Source organism: Oratosquilla oratoria, chromosome 4 (genome assembly GCF_046742065.1).
Source record: "Oratosquilla oratoria isolate Oo_2021 chromosome 4, ASM4674206v1, whole genome shotgun sequence".
Lineage (NCBI taxonomy): Eukaryota > Metazoa > Arthropoda > Malacostraca > Stomatopoda > Squillidae > Oratosquilla > Oratosquilla oratoria.
In genome coordinates this window covers 21139118-21162651 of record NC_134780.1, presented here as the reverse complement: position 1 = coordinate 21162651, position 23534 = coordinate 21139118, and the positions used below count along the sequence as shown (strand labels likewise).

The 23534-nt window shown below is 41.3% G+C and overlaps 1 protein-coding gene across 2 annotated transcripts in view; it reads left to right on the top strand.

Annotated features, from left to right (window-relative positions):
• The window catches only part of LOC143024648 (uncharacterized), a 43672-nt gene extending 20492 nt beyond the window's left edge, over positions 1-23180 (top strand). Inside the window, exons 2-7 of one of the 2 annotated variants that reach the window (XM_076183586.1) lie at positions 1146-2392; positions 4299-4473; positions 9377-9494; positions 9953-10100; positions 11982-12065; positions 22432-23180. In XM_076183586.1, coding sequence (XP_076039701.1) covers positions 1148-2392; positions 4299-4473; positions 9377-9494; positions 9953-10100; positions 11982-12065; positions 22432-22791 — 2130 coding nt within the window. In that variant the 5' untranslated portion in view covers positions 1146-1147 and the 3' untranslated portion in view covers positions 22792-23180. The remainder of the gene's footprint in view (positions 1-1145; positions 2393-4298; positions 4474-9376; positions 9495-9952; positions 10101-11981; positions 12066-22431) is intronic. The other variant, XM_076183585.1, reaches the window with a different exon arrangement.
• Positions 23181-23534: the final 354 nt, after the last annotated feature.

Below are 23534 nucleotides of genomic sequence, written 5' to 3'. Positions count from 1 at the left end.
TGTCTTTGGATTGAACCCAAGATCTTTCTTTATCAACTTTGACTTTAACCTTCTCTTTTAAACATAGGAGAGCTGACTGGTATGCTTTTGTGTACCAAGTATTGAGTGGAAAGGATGATGGGTGTCTACATGAGGTGGTCCATTGAAAGGGGCATCAGAGTCATCCCATCAACTTGTCACTTCCATTTGGAGGTGCACCTCAAAAGGGCTGATGACATTCAGTCTCTGGATTGGACTCAGGATCTCTCTTTATCATCTTTGCCTGTAATTCCTTCACATAAAGAGAGCAGACAACTGAGATGACTATTCCCTTCATACTACTTCAGCTGGTGACATAGAAATAACCCCATGAATGATACAGTGCAGACATTTGTTCAAAGTTTATTCCTTGAGATCTCTGGAAAGGCTTAAAGATCATTTTCAGCTGTTGTGGGGCTGTAGGTTTCCAGTCAGCAAAACTGAAGGCAGTAATTTAATGATTGAGTGTTGTGAGTTTACCTCAGTGTTGTGGTTTGTCCTTCCCATTTTCAGAACTCTTCAACCTCATCTCCATCTCCGACATTCAGTCTCCAGACTGGGCCTGAGATCTCTCTTTGCCAACTTTAATGGTATTTCTCACCTTTTCACACATGGAGAACTGGCAACCAGTGACCCTTTCTCTCCTACCAGTGACTTGGAAATAGTCCCACACTAATACAACACAGACAGCAATCCAAAGTTCCTTCCCAGAGAGATCTGTAAGAGGACCAAGGACTCTTGCCAGCCACTGTAGGGCTGTGGGTTTTCCTCATAGTAAAACTCAAGGCAACAGTTATTATTATTATTATTAGTGTTTAGAGTTGAAGTTGGGACAGAGATGGAGTACCTACTCCATGAGGCTCACATCCAAGTGGAAATGAGGATATTAATGGATTTTGTTGATAGATGGTAGGAAATTAATGTATTCAGTGTCTATCCCACAGAATCATCTAAGACAAATAGGCATCTATCAGTTTCAATTGGGTCTGTATGTAATATACAATATAAAATTTGAATATTTAGGTTTTCTTTAATATGCTGCATATATTCCACTTGTGCTAACAATTCTGAGTTGAAAACACCTTGCCAGCCATGTTGACTTCAATTTTTTCTTTCTTATTTAACAGGTATGGAGGAGGACAGTTTTGATGGAGAAGGTCCTCAGAGTCCAGAGGAAGAAGAGGAGGAAGAGGGAGCATCATCAGGAGATGAAGAGGAAGATGGAATGAATGAAGATAGCCCGTCAAGATCTACTAGCCCATCTAGGTCAGGGACCCCGGATAATCCTGGCAGCCCAGATGATCCAGGGAGCCGAGATGGCCGTGCTAGTCCAGTAGATGACTTCATGGACCGGAGAGGACCTGCAACACCACCCGAAGAACCTTTAAGTCCTCGTGTTGGATTTCCACATACACCACCTGAACCTCAAACCCCTCCATTTGACCCATGTTCTCCTCTCAATGGACCACGCACACCACCCAGTGACCCACTTTCCCCCATGGACATCCCTCATACTCCTCCAGATGGACCTGCAATGGAGGTAGATGGGGAAAGTGTTGGCTCTGCAAGTCCAGCAGAGAACCCTTCAAGCCCTCCTGACAATCCCACAAGTCCAATGGACTATGAGCCAGGTGAAGGTCCAGAAAGTCCATTTGCAGACAACCCTGCCAGTCCAGAAGATCAACATAGGCAAAGGGATCCAGAATATCCACACAGTCCAGGGGATCGACCTAACATGAGGGATCAGCACAGTCCAGGGGGTCCACATGGCTTGGAGGATGCAAATAATGCAGAGAATCCACAAAGTCCATGGGATCCACATAGTTTGAGGACACCACAAAATCCAAAGGATCAGCATACCATTGTGGAGCCAAACAGTCCAGGAGAACCATGCAGTCCAGAAAATCCACACAGCTCAGATGATTCACATAGTTCAGATGGTCCACATAGCCCAGATGGTCCACATAGTCCTGATGGTCCACGCAGCCCTGATGGTCCACGCAGCCCAGATGGTCCATGCAGCCCAGATGGTCCATGCAGCCCAGATGGCCCATGCAGCCCAGAGGCACCACATAACACAGAAGGTTCACTTAGCCCGGAAGCTCGACACCACCTAAAAACCCAACACAGCCCTAAAGCTCCCCACAGTCCACAATTTTCACACATCTCCAAAGCACTACACAGCCCAGAAGCTCCACATAGTCCTGAAGGTCCACCCAGATTGAAAACTCCACACAGCCCAGAAGCACCTCATAGCCCAGAGGGTGTAAATAGCCCAAGAAACATAGAAAGCCCAGAAGAAGCAGTGAGACAGGATTCAAAATCTGGTGAAGAACAGGATCAGTTATCAGAAATATCAGAGGGTAACTCTCAGGTATGATATTTTTAAGAACTTGTCAATTTATACACAGTAATCTCTCCCAGTCCTGAACTAATTGGGCCACAGCGTTTTTGGATATGCAAGGTAAATGAAGAAATAAAAGGTTTTATACAGTACACATTAGTTTCAGATGTGTGTATTTACCTAAGTCATCAATAGTCCAGTTTTCATGACACTGATGAATACTAATTGATCAGACAGTTTGAGGGCCTTTAGCTTCATGCCAATCACCTTTGTATCTCACAGTGTCTAGTTTGCTCTTAAATTCATGAGTGGTTTTTGCACACACTATTATTTCTTCCAGTTTGTTCCAAGTGTCCACCAGTCTGTGTGGAAAACTGTTTTTCTTCAGATCTCTTCTATAACTATCCTTTTAGAGTTTCTTTCCATGTCCTCTTGTGTTTCTCGTGCCCCAATTTAATAAGTCCTCACAATTAAGTATTTCCATGCCTTTCATGATTCTATAGATGGTCAGTAGGTTGCCTCTTTCTCTACTTTGTTCCAAAGTCAGTAACTTCAGTTTAACCAGTCTCTCTTCATATTACAAGTTTGAAAGTGCTAGGGCCATTTTTGTGGTTGCTCTCTGGATTCTTTAAATTTTCAGTATATTCTTTTTGGTACTGGGTGACCATAATGTTGCAGCATACTCCAGTCTAGGCCTTATTAATGTGACTAATATTTTTTTAATAATTTCTTTGTCCAAATAGGTAAACGCCACTTTTATTGATCTTAGCAAGTTATAGGATTCTCCGACAATTTTGTTTATTTGTTTATCAGAGGACAAGTTGTTTGAGATAATTACTCTCAGGTCTTTTTCAGATTCCACTTTACCTCCTCAGTTCCAATTGTAAAATGTCCTGATATTCTTTTTTTACTTTTTCCAAACTCCATTATGCTACATTTCTTAATGTTGAAGTCCACTTCCCACTTCAGACTCTATTTCCAAACCTTGTTCAGGTCTCTCTGCAGTGATTCGCAGTCCATTTTGGTTTTCACTTCCCTCAACAATTTAGCATCATCTGCAAAGAAGCTCATATAATTTTACATCATCATCCATGTCATTTGCATAAATAGTGAACATGATTGGAGCCAATACAGATCCTTGTGGAACTCCATTAATCATCTCCTTCCAACCTGAATACTTTTCTCCGAGTACTACTCTCATTTTTCTACCATGCAGGAAATCCTCCATCCAGTTTAGTAGGTTGCCTTGTATCCCTCCTATATTTTCCATTTTTTTTTTTTTAATAATTTTTTGTGTGGTACTTTGTCGAAGGCTTTTTGTAAGTCTAGGAAAGCACAGTCAGCCCATCCATCCCTTTCTTGTATTATATCTATTAGTCTTGAGTAAAAATAGATTAAATTTGTGGTACATGATCTTCCCTGTCGGAATTCATATTGTCTCAAGTTTATTATATTGTTTTCTTTCAGGTGTTTTACCCATCTATTCTTGATCATTTTCTCACATATTTTGGCTACAGTGCTTGTTAGGGAGACTGGTCTATAATTAAGTGGTTCTTCCTCGTTTTCTCCTTGATATATTGGTACAATGTTGGCAATTTTCCAGTCCTTTGGTATTTTTCCTTCTTTGAGTGAGCAACTTATTATATTGTATATTTTGTCCATTAGTTCTTCTTTGTATTCTTTTAGTATCCAGTTTATGGGCCGTGCAATTTCCTAATGTCAAGGTTCATTAATTGATCCATTATTTCTTTGTGTGTTATTATTTCCCTCACAAGGGGGGGGATCGCACTTCACTTCCTTTGACCCAGTGCTGTACACTTTCTCTAGTGTAAACAGACTTGAAGTGACTCGACTCAAAAGCTGACCAAGCATAGAATCTGTTATCACTATTTGTGCTGTAGAGAATAATTGAGATATATCTCACAATTTTCCTCAGGATCATTTAAGTGACATGGAAGATGAAGGCATAAGTGGTAACAAAGGAAATCGAAGTCCTGGCAAGTCCTCAAAACGGCGTAGTGATGAAGGATTGGGACTCAAGGATGAGCTGGACTTTGAGGCTGAACGTGAGAGTGGAGAGGATGATGGGGAGGAAGATGGGGAAGAGGAAGGTAAGCTTTTGTTGAAGTTGCAAGAAAGTTTATGATGAAAATGTTGTTATAATTTTCTGTGCTGTATCTAGTTGGTATGTATTACTCCAGAAAACATGAGGATACATAACTCCAATCCTCCTTTGGGGTACTATTACATAGTCCATTATTACTGCCTTTTGAAAGGATTACAAAGGAGGAGCATGCCAACAGGAGACCTTTTGGTCCATAAGTAGGTCAGATGCGTACATACATATACCAAGGATTTTTCCCCCTTACAAGGGAGGTAGCCAAAAAGGAAAAGGCATAAAATCATTCCCACCCATTCCATCCCTAGATACACTCCACACCCCCTCCACCCTCCCTCTTATCTTAGCACCTCCTGGATGACGGGTCATCCCTGCACCTTGTCCACTGCCCTGGGTCAGAAGCAGTGTCGCAAGACACAGCACATCCACAGAAAGGCCGCTTCATTAAATCGGCGATCCCCCCTCTCTGTCCCCCCATGCATAAAAAGAGAAGATAGGGAGAAATCCCTTTGGGCTCCATCAAATTTTGCTCACACATATTACCTCATCCCCCATCCCCCCACCCATTCCACCTCATGCATCACAACATCATCCATATACAACCATTCTCCATTCACCCCTGTCTTCTGTCCTCTCCCATCCTTCCTCAACAGACATTCCCCTCTTCCCCAAAGCCCCCTTCACCCCATCCATCCACCTCATCCTAGGACGTCCCCTCGTGTTCACTCCCTCCACATCTGCCTTCCATACCTCTTTTACTAGTCTTTCTTCACTCATTCTTTCTATGTGTCCAAACCATCTTAATACTCTTTCATCAACTCCCTTAATACTCTTTCATCAACTCCCTTTCCACCCCTGTTCTCCTCCTCACCTCCTCATTTCTCACTCTATCTAGCCTAGTAACCCCCATCATACTTCTCAGACACCTCATCTCAAACACATTCAAACTCCTTCTCTCTTCCTCTCTTATGTTCCATGTTTCTGCCCCATACAGTGCTGTTGGCACAATCACTCCTTCATGTAGTCTCCTCTTAGCATCCATTCCCAAATGTCTATTCCTCATTACACTCTTCAATCCACCAAGGCATTTACTTGCTTCTCTCAATCTACATTCTACCTCCACCTTTTCCTGCCACATTTGCACCCAAGTACTTAAAACTATCCACTTCCTCCAGTCACTCTCCCTTAATGCTCACTTCCAGTCTACTGCCACTTTCACCCCTTGTACATCTCATCACCTTTTACCCACATTTATCTTCAGCTTTCTTCTATCACATACTCTCCCAAACTCTGTCACCAACTTCCTCAATCCCTCCTCTGATCCTGCCACAAGCGCAGTGTCGTCCGCAAACAACAGCTGGCTCACCTCCCACTTTTCTCCATTTTCTTTAACCACTTCAGTACGGGACTTAAATCTCGCGGGCAGCAGCCAATGCCAGCCGTATGACATGTCGTAATAATACTCGCATCATAAAATATAGTCACCGCTTATATCGATCGTTCTCTCTTTCACCCGCGAATTTTGAAAACCACAGAGAATGGGATTCAGGGCACATTTGGGAGAATGTAAAAACACAGGGGCGACTACAATAAATATAATCAAGACGCCGATATGGCAGCGTCGCGAATCCACTTGCTCCTCATGACGCCTACGTGTGCGGCACCGTATGGAAGGGGTTAACCATCTCCAATCCCTGACCCACTACCCTTGCATTTACCTCTCGCACTACCCCATCCATGTATAAGTTGAACAGCCAGGGCGACATAACACATCCTTGACGAGGTCCCACCTTTACCTCAAGCCACTCACTCTTTCCATTTCTAACCCTGACACAAGCTCTACTACTCTCATAAAAACTCTTGACAGCTCCTAGAAGCTTTCCTCCTATCCCGTATATCTGCATAACCTCCCACAGTGCCTTTCTCTCTACCCTGTTGTAAGCCTCTTCCAGATCCATAAAAGCCCAAAAAACATCCTTCCCCTTTCCTATAGCTTTCTCACATATCTGTCTGACCACAAAAATCTGATCTACACAACCTCTACCCATTCTAAATCCACACTGTTCCTCACCAATTACTCCTTCCCAACTACACTTAACTAATCCCTCTGAAACTACTACTTTCACACTTGTCCCCTTTTCCCTTGTAAAATGGAACTATACAGGCACTCCTCCAGTCTTCCGGCACTCTACCCTCTCTCCAGCAAACATTAAGTAACCTCACCAGCCAGTCCACCATCACTGTACCTCCTTTTTTTAGACATTCTGCATGGCATCCATCCAGACCAGGTGCCTTACCTGCTTTCATCATCTTAACAACTGTCTTCACTTCATCCTTCCTTATTTCTCCTCCATTTTCCTCACTCATCACGGTCATTTTCTTAGCATTTCCCACTGCAGCTATCTTTCCCTCCCTATCCTCCTTCACATTTAGCAACTCCCTAAAATATTCTGCCCATCTTCCCCTTACTGCCTTCTCTGCCATTATCATCTCTCCATCTGCACCTTTTACCTTTTCTTCTCTACTTGATTTGCCTCCTCTTTCTCTTTTAATTTCTTTCCAAAACATCTTTTTATTACTTTCAAAATTTTCTGTCATACTCTTACCCCATTTCACATCTGCTCCCCTCTTTGCCTCCTTTACCTTTTGTTTTACTCCTCTTTTCTTTTCTTTTCTTTGTACCTCTCATATGACTCCCTTGTCCTATTTTGTAACCAAACTGTGAAAGCTCGCTTCTTCTCTTCTACAACCTTGTTTGTTTCCTCATCCCACCAGTCACTACCCTTCCTTCTATTTCCTCTTGTCCTTCTTGTTCTACACACCATTCTTGCACACTTTATGACTCCCTCCTTGAACCATCCCCATTCCTCCTCCACACCTACCTCTACTCTATCCTTCACTCCCTCCCACTCCTTCAGCTTCTTCTTGTACTCCTTCTCCTCTTCCTTTTCATTTAAAGAGTTCACTCTAAGCACCTCCCTACCTTTTGCCCCTTTCCTCTTTCTCCATCTATCCTCCACTCTCAACTTACCTTCCACCAAAAAATGATCTGATATTCCCCCACCCTCTCCCCTTAGCACATGTACACCCTTAACTCTTCCTATCATAATCCTATTTACCACTACATAATCCATTAACGCTCTATCTACCACCCTTCCATCAACCACCCTCTCCCATGTGTACTTATGCTTGACTTTCTTCCGAAACACTGTATTTGCTATCATCAACTCTCCACTACGATTCTTTCCTGGAACTCCACATTTCCCAACCACTCCATCGATTGGACCATTTCCTACCCTAGCATTAAGGTTTCCCAGTACTATTACATTGACATTTCTCCCTAAATCCCTCTATGCACTCATTTAAATCTATCCAAAAGGCCTCCCTTTCTTCTACACTCTTCTCACTGCCAGGCCCACATGCACTTACAAAGACCCACATCTCCTTCCCCAGTTTTACCTTCATCCACATTATCCTTGAGGAAACCTTCTTCCACTCCACTACACGTTTACCTATCTCTTCACTTACTAGAATAGCCACCCCTTCCCTCCCTCGCCCTCTCTTCACTCCTGATAACCTCCCACTTATACTATAGTGATAAATAAAAGAAATAATAATATAAATAATAACAAGTAAAATAAATAGGTAAAGTTTAATAATAAACAAAGTGAAATAGTAAATAATAATAAATGGACAGATAGATAATAATAAATAGTAATCAAATAAATGATAATAAACAGACAAATAATAACAAATAAACAGATAATATAAAAGAAATGGTAGGTATTACAGCATCTTGCTGAGATAATTATTTAAATGAATCTTAAAGTTTTGAACTGGAGTACATTGCACTGCCTCTGCAGGAAGTTTATTCCATTCATTAACTACATGGTTGGCAAAGTTGTTTCTACCCACTTGAGATCCTCAAACACCACTACAGTGATCCCCAGTATTTGTGGGGGCAAAGTTCCAAGACCCATTATGAATAGCGAAAAATCTCAGATAATGGATACACCCATTAGAATAATCTTTTTAATAGTACAAACCTTGTTTTAGTGCTTATATGATATTTTATGATGTGAAAAAAAATTATACTCCATATATATTTTTTCAATATAATCATAGATTTTAATCAAATTATAGTGAAATAGGCCTGTACTCAGCAATAATGAAAGATAGATAAAACCTTACACCCCAATGAGCTACTCTCAAGTTGCCAGCCAGTAGCATGGCCAGAAACATTGACACTGAATATGCTGGCATATCATGCCACATTTTTATTTTTTAATTTAAATTTTGTATTAATTTATGAACTGTATATTGATATTTTGCTAACTAGTTTTTAATTTAATGTATTTATATATTAATAGTAGTTTTTAAGGTTGAAATTAGAAGGGAGTTTTTAAGGTTTTAAGCACTAGCATCAAGATGCATACACCTTGCAGATAGGTGGGAGAATGGTGAATAAGCATTAGTTAGGTTCCATGGGAAAAGTCATGGCTATGTAGAGTTGTGAAAGGTGAGTCACCGATAGGCGGGGGTCTACTGTAAATTGATATTCCTCCCAAAATTCAGTGAACTTGTTTAATTCAATCCAAAATGTTTTCTCTTCACTTTTCTCACTACCAGTATGGTATGCACTCACAAAATCTCATATATCCCATTGTAATAACACATTTACCCGCATTTCTTCAAGGACACTTTTCTGTCTCATTACTTACCAGCAGAGTCACTCCTTTCCTCCCTTACCCAGCATGGTCCCAAACTTGCACCTCCTTTTGAACTAGCATTTTCATACCTAAAGGTCTTTTCCCCCATGTAAGGGGATGGCCGAGTGCATACACCCACCCAATGCCCATACTACACTGATTCTTTATTGATGCCAAATATTTTAGGTGAAGATGGCTCTGACCAACAACTGGCAAAGGACATAATAAATCGTGAGGAAGGGGAGCTAAGTGATGAAGATGAAGATGATTCAGCACTTCGGCAAGAACCTAAGACAGTGTGCAGGTCAGATATTAATTTACTTGTATTACTTTGCTCACTGGCCAAGTGGGTTAGGGTGTTGTTACTTGCAACAAATGTGGAGATGATGATGATGATTCAAATCCCTCTCGGGGCAAGTTGAACTAAGGGCATGGTTCATTAAATTCCACACCACAAAGTCCGGGGCACTGTCCTAGCCTCCTGATAGGGGGAAGTTTGTGATGTTAAACCAAATCATGAATCACTTTGCTTTTCTCCAGTGAAGGTCACATGTCTTCTGCAAGAGAGACCAGGGGCAAGGGATTAGTTGATTAATCTTCACAGATACAAGTGACACATTGTTTGTGAGATAACATGCCAGTTTTGTCATTGTAATGATAATTCTTGTTTAAAGAATGTTAAATAATTTTTACTCCGCAATCTGTATCATGTAGTGAAATAGGTAAATGGTAAATTGAGGATAGAATTTATTTTCTCATCAGGTTCTTCAACAAAGGTCAGTGTACCTGGGGAACTAATTGCCGCTTCCTACATCCTGGTGTATCTGACAAGGGAAATTATAACATGTTTGCTCCAAATAAACCACAGCCCACTGCAGCTGAGGAGGATGGAGCCACTGAACGTGAAAAGGTAGGGAATACAGTATTCAACATGCTCCTTTAGCGTGCAGTACACTAAGGCATTAACACTTTAGTGTGCAGTCTACCTGCACTTTTACACTAGTATGCTGTCTACCTCTACTGTAAGAACTATATTACAGGACGATAAAAAAATGAATAATGTCAAATAATTATATATTATTGACCTCTTCCATGTGATGATGCCAATGTAGGTGTCATGATGCACTAATGGGTAGATGAGGATGGTGTCAGTGTCTTGATTATATTTATTATGTAGTTGTAGATGAAAGACCCTCATAATCTGTGAACAGGCTTGTGATTGTGTTTTCTGTAGTTATTAATACCTTCAGAGTGAATGAAAATGAATAATAAAGCTCTGACTTTATATTTAATAATGCAAGTATTGTAATGCATCACTGAATCATCATACATCAGTCATCTGATGCTACACATGAGAATTTGACTTGTATTGAAGAGGTTAATGACTTATAAATAACATAATAACCTAACCTAACTCTAAGAACTTTATACTTCAGGATAAAAAAACAAATTGAATAATGTTGAATAATGATATATTATTAATGAATTACACATAAGCTAACTTAACCACTTCCATACGGTGACGCCTACGTAGGCGGCATGAGGAGCAAGTGGGTACTCGATGATGCTGACATCGCCATCTTGATTATATTTATTGTAGTACCTACGTAATTTTCATTCTCTCTAAACTGGCTTCATAAATTTTCTATGGTTATCAAAATACATGGGTGAAAGAGAACGAACGATTGAACACTGACTTTATTTTTTATAATGCGATTATTATGACGCAACATCGCACGTTGGGCAGCTAACGCTGCCAGACGTGCGATGTGCCCCAGAGTGAAGAGGTTAACTCAACCTAATACACATTGGGCAACCTGGTCCACAGTGGTGTAGTGAACTGGCACTTGGGTTAATATGATATCATGAAAGGTCATTTCACAGTGTAGACAGCAGACACTGTGGTAGACCACACACTAAAGTAGCACTGCTATCAATCTATTAATAAACCAAGGGTTTCTTTCACCTTGAAAGGGAGGTAGCATGTCAAGGCACACACCCACTCCTATCCATCACCCTTTGTTTCCTAGATGTATGCTAAGGCAAGGCATACAGCTAGCATGTTGGATTTAAGGAAAATGTTAGAAACATTATATCTTGAATCATATTATACTCACTTTGGGGCTGAATTTAGGTCTCCACAACAAAAACAAAAATCTTCCCCATAGAATATAACATGAAAATAGTAGGTACCCAGTACTATACAAGGGTCCTCATCCTTATTCACCCAGTTCATTACATATTGTAAGTACAACCAATGGAATGCAATAGAGAAACTACACCAAAAGCATACTACTGAAATATCTACAACAATGTACCACCTGCACTACACAGCATATCCATACAAAGTCACATAGAATAAAACAATCACAACAAAATAACCACCAAACACTACTTCATCAGACATTAGCCCTGCAGACATTAGCCTTCTTCTCTCTTATATTATGCCTTCACACAAGCTATATACTGTAAAATCTTCTGGCCAATTTCATCAGACTTCCCCTATTTCATACATTTGCAACATGTCATATGCAGTGAGTGGGAGACAGGGATCCTCATCCACAAGAAGCTAAGATGAAATGGAAACAAATGGGTGAAGGGTGGGTGTATGCCTTGGCTGACTACCTCCCTTAGAATGGGGAAGAAGCCTTATGAAATATAGTCAAGTAGATAGTATTTCTTTAATGTCAAATAAGAAAATGAGCACAGAGGTTGGATGGCCATCCAAAGCATTGTTATAATTGTAATCCTCACAATTTAAAGTGTATTTCTAACAAGATTTATTTTTTAGCCACCGCGTGAAGTACGAAGATTTGTACCTGAGCCAACGCCATTTGAAAGTGCTTGGGAAAGAGGGCTTCGACATGCAAAGGAGGTAAGAATTAATATTAGAAATTTCTAGTCTTTTTAAATGATCAAGATCCTCATCTCTGTTCTTATCAGAACCCTTGCTTAACCCTATCATGCACCAAATTCATTAATTTACATATGTGTATTTACTTAGTTGTATTATACGGGTAGGGAGCTATGCTCATGGTGCTGTCTTTGTATCTTTCAGCATCAAGTTTTTTCTTAAAATCTTAAGTAGTTTTTGTACACAGTCACACTATTTCTTTATCTAAATTATTTCAGGTATTCAGTACTCTTTGATTGAGAGAAGTGAGTAAATGCCTTGGTGGATTGAAGAGTGTAATGAGGAATAGACATTTGGGAATGGATGCTAAGAGGAGACTGTATGAAGGAGTGATTGTGCCAACAGCACTGTATGGGGCAGAAACATGAAACATAAGAGAGGAAGAGAGGAGTTTGAATGTGTTTGAGATGAGGTGTCTGAGAAGTATGATAGGGGTTACTAGGCTAGATAGAGTGAGAAATGAGGAGGTGAGGAGGAGAACAGGGGTGGAACGGGAGTTGGGAGAAAGGGTTGAGGAAAGAGTATTAGGATGGTTTGGACATATGTAAAGAATGAGTGAAGAAAGACTAGTAAAAGAGGTATGGGGAGACGGGGGATAGGACTAGGAATCCTTCTACCTGTAGCCCCACAGGGGACATTCCTAAAAATAGTGAAGGCATAAGAGGATCTAGGAGTTTTCCAACCAGTACCCTAAGTTTATTCCTTTTTCTTTTGGCTACCTCCCGTATAATGGGGGAAAAAGCCTTTGGTATATGTATATATATATACACAGTGATCCCTTGTTTTTCGCGGTTAATGGGGACCAGAACCCCCCCAAGGTGAAAAACCATGAAGTATGATTTGGCCCCCACCCCTAGGAATTTTCGTGTGTGTGTATGTGGGTATCAGAATGTTTAAGATATGTAAACAGTATTTATACTTTACCTATTTGAGACAAAGATTACAACAGTATACGTATTTATTTAAATCGTTAATTATAAAACCTTATACAGTAATTAACATTATACGGTAATTAATAGGGATCAGTAGCACTGATAGAAAAATATTAATAAAAAAAAATTGTTACATATCGACTTGATATTTTTACAGTATAATCAAATGATTATTTTCCATATTCCATGAGCATTTGAAGGATGTACAATGCTCGACAAAAGTTCGCGGCGCCTCAGTGAATCTAAACAAAAATGCACAAAAATGTAATTAATCATTATATTTATTGGATTTTTACTCACCTAATACTTGGTTGGGAGTCCTTTGCGCTTTAACACAGCCTCAAGACGATGTGGAAGTGAAGCAGCTAGGTTGTGGAGGGTTGTAGGCTCAAAATTATCCCAGATTTCCTGAATGGCTGCCTCGAGCTTGGGTATAGAGCTGACGTCTTTGCCTTGTAACCTCTTCTTTATAATGTGCCACAAATTTTCAATTGGGTTCAAATCAGGGCTATTACCTGGCCAGTCCTTTATAAAGTTCACTTCACAGTCGTTGAGCCAAGTAGTGATGGATTTAGCAGTGTGGCAGGGGCACCGTCCTGCTGAAAAACTGTGGCACCTGTTTTTTCAAATGATTCAGGTAAATTTTCACACAGAAGCTCCAAGTACACGTTTTGGTTCACTTTTAAGTTCTTAGGTAACACTACTAATAACTCCAAGCCCTTGCCGCTGAAACAGCCCCACACCATTAAAGTATCAGGGAATTTGACAGTACCCTTCACGTACTGAGGGTCAAGCGGGTCACTTCCATGTCGCCGGTACACCTTTGCACCACGGTTACAGGTGACACTGAAGGTGGCCTCGTCAGACCACAAAACGTCAAGCCAGTCGTCCTCAGTCCAGTGAGAGTATTTCTTGGCAAATTCAATCCTTCTGGCTTTCTGCTTCTTGGTGACAAGTGGCTTAGCAACAGGCTGGTGACTCACGTACCCAAGCTCATGCACCCTTCGTGACACTGTCCTCACAGACACCTCACCAAACACCCTAGGGTTCTGTTCCTTCACTACCCTTGCTGTCTTACGAGGAGATGCCTCTAGGGAACAGAACCCTGGGGTGTTTGGTGAGATGTCTGTGAGGACAGTGTCACGAAGGGTGCATGAGCTTGGGTACGTGAGTCACCAGCCTGTTGCTAAGCCACTTGTCACCAAGAAGCAGAAAGCCAGAAGGATTGAATTTGCCAAGAAATACTCTCACTGGACTGAGGACGACTGGCTTGACGTTTTGTGGTCTGACGAGGCCACCTTCAGTGTCACCTGTAACCGTGGTGCAAAGGTGTACCGGCGACATGGAAGTGACCCGCTTGACCCTCAGTACGTGAAGGGTACTGTCAAATTCCCTGATACTTTAATGGTGTGGGGCTGTTTCAGCGGCAAGGGCTTGGGGTCATTAGTAGTGTTACCCAAGAACTTAAAAGTGAACCAAAATGTGTACTTGGAGCTTCTGTGTGAAAATTTACCTGAATCATTTGAAAAAACAGGTGCCACAGTTTTTCAGCAGGACGGTGCCCCTGCCACACTGCTAAATCCATCACTACTTGGCTCAACGACTGTGAAGTGAACTTTATAAAGGACTGGCCAGGTAATAGCCCTGATTTGAACCCAATTGAAAATTTGTGGCACATTATAAAGAAGAGGTTACAAGGCAAAGACGTCAGCTCTATACCCAAGTTCGAGGCAGCCATTCAGGAAATCTGGGATAATTTTGAGCCTACAACCCTCCACAACCTTGCTGCTTCACTTCCACGTCGTCTTGAGGCTGTGTTAAAGCGCAAAGGACTCCCAACCAAGTATTAGGTGAGTAAAAATCCAATAAATATAATGATTAATTACATTTTTGTGCATTTTTGTTTAGATTCGCTGAGGCGCCGCGAACTTTTGTCGAGCACTGTATGTCCATCTCTTCATCCGTCAGTCCGTATGATGTCATTGATGATGTCACAAATGTTTTCCGATCTTAATACTTTACCTAGACTAACCTGCTTTTGCATGTAAAATCTCAAATACCATACAAACAACGTGTAATTTCGTTTTTTCCTAAAATCTTAATACATACATACATATACCAAAGGATTTTTCCCCTTTACATGGTGGGTAGCCAAAAAGAAAAAGGCATAGAAATCACTCCCACCCATTTCATTTCCCATATATTCCACTCCCTCCACCCTCCCCCCTCCCTCCTATCTTGGCACCTCCTGGATGACAGGTCATCCCTGCATCCTGTCCACTGCCCTGGGTCAGAAGCAGTGTCGCAAGACACAGCACATCCACAGCAAGGCCGCTTCATAAATTCGGCGACCCCCCTCTCCGTCCCCTCATGCAGGAAAGGAGAAGACGGGGAGAAATCCCTTTGGGCTGCATAAAAGTTTTTCTCATACATACTTCCTCACCCCCCATCCCCCACCCACTCTCCCTCATGCATCACACCCTCATCTATACACAACCCTTCTCCATTCACCCCTATCTTCTGTCCTCTCTTGTCCTTCCTCTACAGACATTCCTCTCTTTTGTAAAGCCCCTTTCACCCCATCCATCCATCTATTAATACATACATACATATACCAAGGCTTTTTCCCCCTTTCAAGGCAGGTAGCAAAAAAGGAAAAGGCAAAAAATCATTCCCACCCATTCCATCCCTAAATACACTCCACTCCCCTCCACCCTCCCTCTTATCTTAGCACCTCCTGGATGACGGGTCATCCCTGCACCTTGTCCACTGCCCTGGGTCAGAGGCAGTGTCACCAGACACAGCACATCCACAGCAAGGCCGCTTCATTAAATCGGCGACCCCCTCTCCGTGCACCCATGCATATAAGGAGAAGACGTGGAGAAATCCCTTCGGGCTGCATCAAATTTTGCTAATACATACTACCTCACCCCCCATCCCCCCACCCATTCCACCTCATGCATCACAACATCAACCATATACAACCATTCTCCATTCACCCCTGTCTTCTGTCCTCTCCCGTCCTTCCTCAACAGACATTCCCCTCTTCCCCAAAGCCCCCTTCACCCCATCCATCCATCTCATACTAGGACGTCCCCTCATGATCACTCCCTCCACATCTGCTTTCCATACCTCTTTTATTAGTCTTTCTTCACTCATTCTTTCCATGTGTCCAAACCATCCTAATACTCTTTCATCAACCCTACTCCCAACTCCCTTTCCACCCCTGTTCCCCTCCTCACCTCCTCATTTCTCACTCTATCTAGCCTAGTAACCCCCATCATACTTCTCAGACACCTCATCTCAAACACATTCAAACTCCTTCTCTCTTCCTCTCTTATGTTCCATGTTTCTGCCTCATACAGTGCTGTTGGCACAATCACTCCTTCATACAGTCTCCTCTTAGCATCCATTCCCAAATGTCTATCCCTCATTACACTCTTTAATCCACCAAGGCATTTACTCGCTTCTCTCAGTCTACATTCTACCTCCACCTCCACCCCATCTTTTCCTGCCATATTTGCTTGTGGCATTTTTTCCCAATAAAATTCCCTCTAGCGATATTATTTATCATTTTAATCATTTATCAAAACTTACATGAGAAAGGCACAACATTCATGTGTTAGCATGGTAATTGTTAAGAAAATTTGATGATTTTTTTTTTTTTTTTTTTTATGAATATTTTGGAAAACCCGCGAAGCACTGAAGCCGCGAGGAAACACTGTATATTCTTATTACTTTCTAAATTTTCTGTCATACTCTTACCCCATTTCACATCTCTCCTCTTTGCCTCCTTTATCTTGTGCTTTACTTTTCTTCTCTTTTCTTTGTACCTCTCATATGACTCCCTCGTCCTATTTTGTAACCAGTCTGTGAAAGCTCGCTTCTCTTCAACAGCCTTCTTTGTTTCCTCATCCCACCACTTCCTACCCTTCCTTCTATTTCCTCCTGTCCTTCTTGTTCCACACACCATCTTTGCTTACTTTGTGACTCCCTCCTTGAACCATCCCCATTCCCCTCCATTCCTAGTTCTACTCTATCCTTCACTCCCTCCCACTCCTCTCTCAACTTCTTGTACTCCTTCTCTTCCTTTTCATTTAAAGAGCTCACTCTAAGCACCTCCCTACATTTTGTCCTTTTCCTCTTTCTCCATCTATCCTCCACTCTCGACTTACCTTCCACCCAAAAATGTTCTGATATTCCCCCACTCTCTTCCCTTAGAACATGTACATCCTTAATTCTTCCTATTATACTCCTATCTACCACTACATAGTCCATTAACACTCTGTCTTCCACCCTTCTGTCCACCACCCTCTCCCATGTGTACTTATGCTTGACTTTCTTCCAAAACACTGTTTTTGCTATCATCAACTCTCTAGACACATTTCCACCATCAACCCTCCACTGCAATTCTTTCCTGGAACTCCATATTTCCCAACCACTCCGTCAATTGGTTCATTTCCTACCCAAGCATTAAGGTATCCCAATACTCATTGACGTTTCTCCCTAATCCTTCTATGCACTCATTTAAATCTATCCAAAAGGCCTCCCTTTCCTCTACACTCTTCTCACTACCAGGCCCACATGCACTTACAAAAACCCACATCTCTTCTCCCAGTTTCACCTTCATCCTCATTATCCTTGAAGACACCTCCTTCCACTCCACTACGCATTTACCTATCTCTTCACTTACTTGTATAGCCACCTCTTCTCTCCTTCCCCCTCTCTTTACTCCTGAGAACCTCCCAACTACACTCCCAAACTCACACTCGCCCCTCCCTCTCAACTTAGTTTCACTCAAAGCCAACACATCCATCTTTCTTCTCACAAACATACTACCTATCTCTTCCCTTTAACTCTCATCTGTACCACATCCACGCACATTAAAAGACCCAAACCTTAGGGTGCTGGTTGGAAAACTAGACCCTCTTATGCCTTTACTTTTTTTTAGGAATGTCCCCTGTGGGGCTACAGGGAGAAGGATGCCTGGTCCCAATCCCCGTCCCGTTTTTCTCGCCTCTTACGATCCAAGTGGAAATACTTGGTGGCAGCATTCTTTTCCCCCACCACATGCACACACACACACACACACACATATATATATATATATATATATATATATATATATATATATATATATACTCATATACACAGTACAGACACACACATACAATCAAATAATTCCGGCAGTTGCCCTGGGATTCAAAATGGGCCTTTTGTGCTGCTAGGTCAAAGCTCTACCAACTGAGGTAAAGGAGCTCTAAAAGTCTCCAACTTGGAATTCTTGGAGAACTAAGTCAACTGCTAACTGCCATCCTAACTTAGTTTTACAAAGACTTAAGCTCAACACATAGCCAGGAGGGAAGTTGGTGTGAAACCTTGATGGGCTTTCGTCATTATAATACCTGAATAGACTCGCCATTGATGCATATGTCAATCAAATAATTCCGACAGTCCCCCCCAGTTTGAGTGCCAGGGTGACTGTTGGAATTATTTGATTGACATACACTGTTAATGGTGATTCTATTCAGGCATTACAACGACAAAAGCCTATCGAGGTTTCATACCAGCTTCACCACTGGCTATGAGTTAGCTTAAGTCTCAGTAAAATTAAGTTAGGATGGCAGTTAGCAGTTGACTTAGTTTTTCATAAGTTAGATCAACTTCCAAATTGGAGACTTTTAGAGCTCCTTTTGCTCAGTCGGTAGAGCTTTGGCCTAGCATTACACAAGACCCCTGTTCAAATCCCGGGGCGACTGTCAGAATTATTTTATTGACATATACTGTCTGGCTCTTCCATTCAAATATATACATACAAGCATACATACTTATACCAATGGCTTTTCCCCCTTTACAAGTGAGATAGCATAAGTCAAAGGCATAAATCCACTTCCACCCATTTCATCCCCACATACTCCACTCCCATTCACCACCCCTCCCTCCCTTTTTTGTGGCTCCTAGATGATGAGTCATCCCTGCTACTCACCCACTGCCCTGGTTCAGAAACAATGTAGCAAGACACAACACATCCACAGCAAGGCTGCTTCATTTAATTGGCGACTCCCTCTCTCCATCCCCTCATACAAAAAAAGAGAAGATGGGGAGAAATCAATTCAGGCTGCACCAAAAAAATCAATCACACATATTCCCTCACCTCCTTTCTCCCCCCATCCACTCTTCCATGTATCACAGCATCATCCATACACAACCATTCTCCACTCATCCCTCAACAGACATTCCCCTCTTTCCCAGTGCCCCTTTTACCCCATCCATTCATCTCATCCTTGGTCACCCCCTCATGTTCACTCCTCCACCTCTGCCTTCCACATCTCTTTTACTAATCTTTCTTCACTCATTCCCTTTTCATCCCCGCTCTCATCCTCACCTCCTTGTTTCTCAGTCTATCCAGCCAGCCTACCCCAGCCCTACAATACTACGCAGGCATTTCATCTCATACATATACCAAACACATTTAAATATTCTTCCTCTTGACTTTGGCTACCTCCCTTGTAAGGGAGAAAAAGCCCTTGCACTCACCTAGTTGTATCTTATGGGAAAAGAGTTGTACTCGCAGTGACCCGTCTTTGTATCTTTCAGCGTCAAGTTTGCTCTTAAATTCTTGTATAGTTTTTGCACTCACTGTTTCCTCATCCGGTTTATTCCAGATATCCACCACTCTGTATGGGAAACTATTCTTTTTTTAGATCTCTTCTGTAACTATCCTTTTTAAGTTTCTTTTTATGTCCTCTTGTTTTTCTTTTATCCCACTTTAGTAAGTCGTCTCTATCGAGGACTTCCATCCATTTCAAGTTTGTTCTTAAATTCTTATATAGTTTTTGCAATCACTGTTTCCTCATCCAATTTATTCCAGATGTACACCACTCTGTGTGGGAAACTATTCTCTTTCAGATCTCTTCTCTGACTATCCTTTTTAAGTTTCTTTTCATGTCCTCTTGTTTTTCTTTTATCCCACTTAAGTAAATCATCTCTATCAAGGACTTCCATCCCTTTTATAATTTTGTAGATGTTTAGTAGATCTCCTTTCTCTTCTTTGTTCCGAGGTTAGTATTACGAGTTTGGAGAATCTTTGTTCATATGTCAGTTTGGAGAGTGTTGGTGCCATCTTTGTCATTCCTCTTTGGCTTCTTTCTAATTTCTTTATATTCTTTTTAGTACTGGGTGTCCATAGTTATCAATGTAACTAGTATTTTCTTTACCATTTCTTCATCCAGGTTGTCAAAGGACACTTTCATTGATCTTAGTAAATTGAAGGTCTCTCTGACTATTTTGTTGATATGTTTGTCTGGTGCCATGTCATTGCTGATAATTACTCCTAGGTCCCTTTCTGAGTTAACTTTTTTAACTTCCTTTGTACCAATTTTATATTGTCCCGATATTCTATTTTTACTTTTTCCAAATTCCATTATACTACATTTCTTGATGTTGAAGTTCACTTTACACTTTTGACTCCATTCCCAGACTATATGCAGGTCTTTCTCTAGTGATTTACAATCTTCCTCTGTTCTTACTTTCTTTAGTAGTTTTGTATCATCTGCAAAGAAGTTCATATAACATTCCACACCTTCATCCATGTTATATATGTGGCAAACATTATCGGAGTCACTATGGATCTTTGGTATGTATTTGTCTATTCCCTCATTATAATTTTCTTTTAATATGTTCCATTAGAATGTAGATTGAGAGAAGCGAGTAAATGCCTTGGTGGATTGAAGAGTGTAATGAGGAATAGACATTTGGGAGTGGATGCTAAGAGGAGACTGTATGAAGGAGTGATTGTGCCAACAGCACTGTATGGGGCAGAAACATGAAACATAAGAGAGGAAGAGAGGAGTTTGAATGTGTTTGAGATGAGGTGTCTGAGAAGTATGATTGGGGTTACTAGGCTAGATAGAGTGAGAAATGAGGAGGTGAGGAGAAGAACGGGGGTGGAAAGGGAGTTGGGAGATAGGGTTGATGAAAGAGTATTAGGATGGTTTGGACACACGGAAAGAATGAGTGAAGAAAGACTAGTAAAAGAGGTATGGAAGGCAGATGTGGAGGGAGTGAACATGAGGGGACGTCCTAGGATGAGATGGATGGATGGGGTGAAGGGGGCTTTGGGGAAGAGGGGAATGTCTGTTGAGGAAGGACGGGAGAGGACAAAAGACGGGTGAATGGAGAATGGTTGTATATGGATGATGTTGTGATGCATGAGGTGGAATGGGCGGGGATGGGGGATGAGGTAGTATGTGTGAGCAAAATTTGATGCAGCCCGAAGGGATTTCTCCCCCATCTTCTCCTTTTTTGCATGGGGGGACGGAGAGGGGTGGTCGCCAATTTAATGAAGCAGCCTTGCTGTGGATGTGCTGTGTCTTGCGACACTGCCTCTGACCCAGGGCAGTGGACAAGGTGCAGGGATGACCCGTCATCCAGGAGGTGCTAAGATAAGAGGGAGGGTGGAGGGGTGTGGAGTGTATTTAGGGATGGAATGGGTGGGAATGATTTTATGCCTTTTCCTTTTTGGCTACCTCCCTTGTAAGGGGGAAAAATGCCTTGGTATATGTTTGTATTTCTCATTCATTTTTGTTTCTTCATTTAAGAAGTTTTCCCAGTTTGCATTTTGAAAGAATTTTCTGGGTTTCTCATTTCTTCTCAAATCAGTTAATTCTTTTAGTTCAAACTCTAGTAGTATGTGGTCACTTCCCAATTGGTGTCATATATTTAATTCTATCCACAATTTCAGGCTCTGATGTAAATTTTAAATCTAGACTCAACTGTTCTTCATTGTTTCTATACCTGATATTTTCCTTTACCCATTGAGTCAATGTGCATTCAATGGCCATATCCAGTAGAATATTTCCCCAAAGTTCCTCTCCACCATTCACTGTCATTTCTTCCCAACATGTTTCTTTTGTGTTAAAGTCACCCATAATTATTATGTTTCCTCCTTCATTATATATTTGTGTGTGTGTATGTATATATATATATATATATATATATATATATATAAAGTATATACAGGCAGTAATATATATATATATACATGATCATGGTATGTTAAGAAATTAACTTCACTATTCTTGGTAAGACTGATATTAAACAGCACGAATATGTTGAATGTATTGTATTTATCAGACTACTTCTGTTTTTGTTCTTTGAATCAAGGAATGATTGTATGTATGCATATGTTAAATGATGGAGCTGCAGAGTGATAAGCAAATCTGTCAAGGCTGCTGCAGGGTTGGTCAGTATAGTGTGCATCTTTCTTTTTTCCTGAGGAATCCTTTATCACTTCCAGCTCTCTTCTCCACTTAATGGTATTGAAGAAGTATTTTTGTGTGCCATTATGTTTCTGCACTGCTATTAGTGTACACATGTCTTTTGTTTTGCTTTAGATGATGAAGAGGGCTAGCAAGAGAAGAGAGACAGATGCCGACTTTGAGGAGAAACGTTTTAACTTGAGTCTTGGCCAAGCAGAACTAGACCGTGAAAATGACTATTATACCAGACCTGCCTCACCAGTGTACAAGCCTGCTGATGACTTCAGTGATCAGTATTTGGATCCTTATGAAAGGCAGGCCATTCAACATTTTAGGGGAGGTGAGTTAGATATGAAAGTGCTTATTGATACAGAAAATTTTTTTCCATTTTGTTTTCACATAGAACAAGAAAGAGAGAACATTTTTTCCCCTTACAAGAGAGGTAGCCAAGTCAAAGACATGTACCAATTCCCACTCATTAAGATTGGAAATTGAAATATTTAGATATGAAAAAGTATGATCTGCCTCCACATGGTTGCATCCTGGAAACCAGGGTTGTGGAGTCGGATGGTATAAGGTCCGACTCTGACTCCGACTCCGACTCCTTAACTCCTTGACCCCTATGTGGAAATCTATTCTGCAGATCCATATACCAGCCTCCCACACCTATTCAGCAAGCATTTTATAAATATTTTTCATGTATGTTATTTTTTACGTGAAACATTCACTTGTATGATAAATATACTCACATATACACTCAACCAGCTTTATATATACAGGTAGTCGTCGACTTACGACTGAGTTCGGTTCCGACAGACAGGTCGTAAGTCGATCTGGACGCAAGTCGGTCTATATATATATACAGTATATATTACCCTTTATATAATATATATATATATATATATATATATATATATATATATATATACATATACATATACCAAGGCTTTTTCCCCCTTACAAGGGGGGTAGCCAAAAAGAAAAAGGCATAAAATCATTCCCACCCATTCCATCCCTGAATACACTCCACACCCCTCCACCCTCCCTCTTATCTTAGCACCTCCTGAATGACGGGTCATCTCTGCACCTTGTCCACTGCCCTGGGTCAGAATCAGTGTCGCAAGACACAGCACATCCACAGCAAGGCCGCTTCATTAAATCGGCGACCCCCCCTCTTCGTCCTCCCATTGCATAAAATGAGAGGACGGGGAGAAATCCCTTCGGGCTGCGTCAAATTT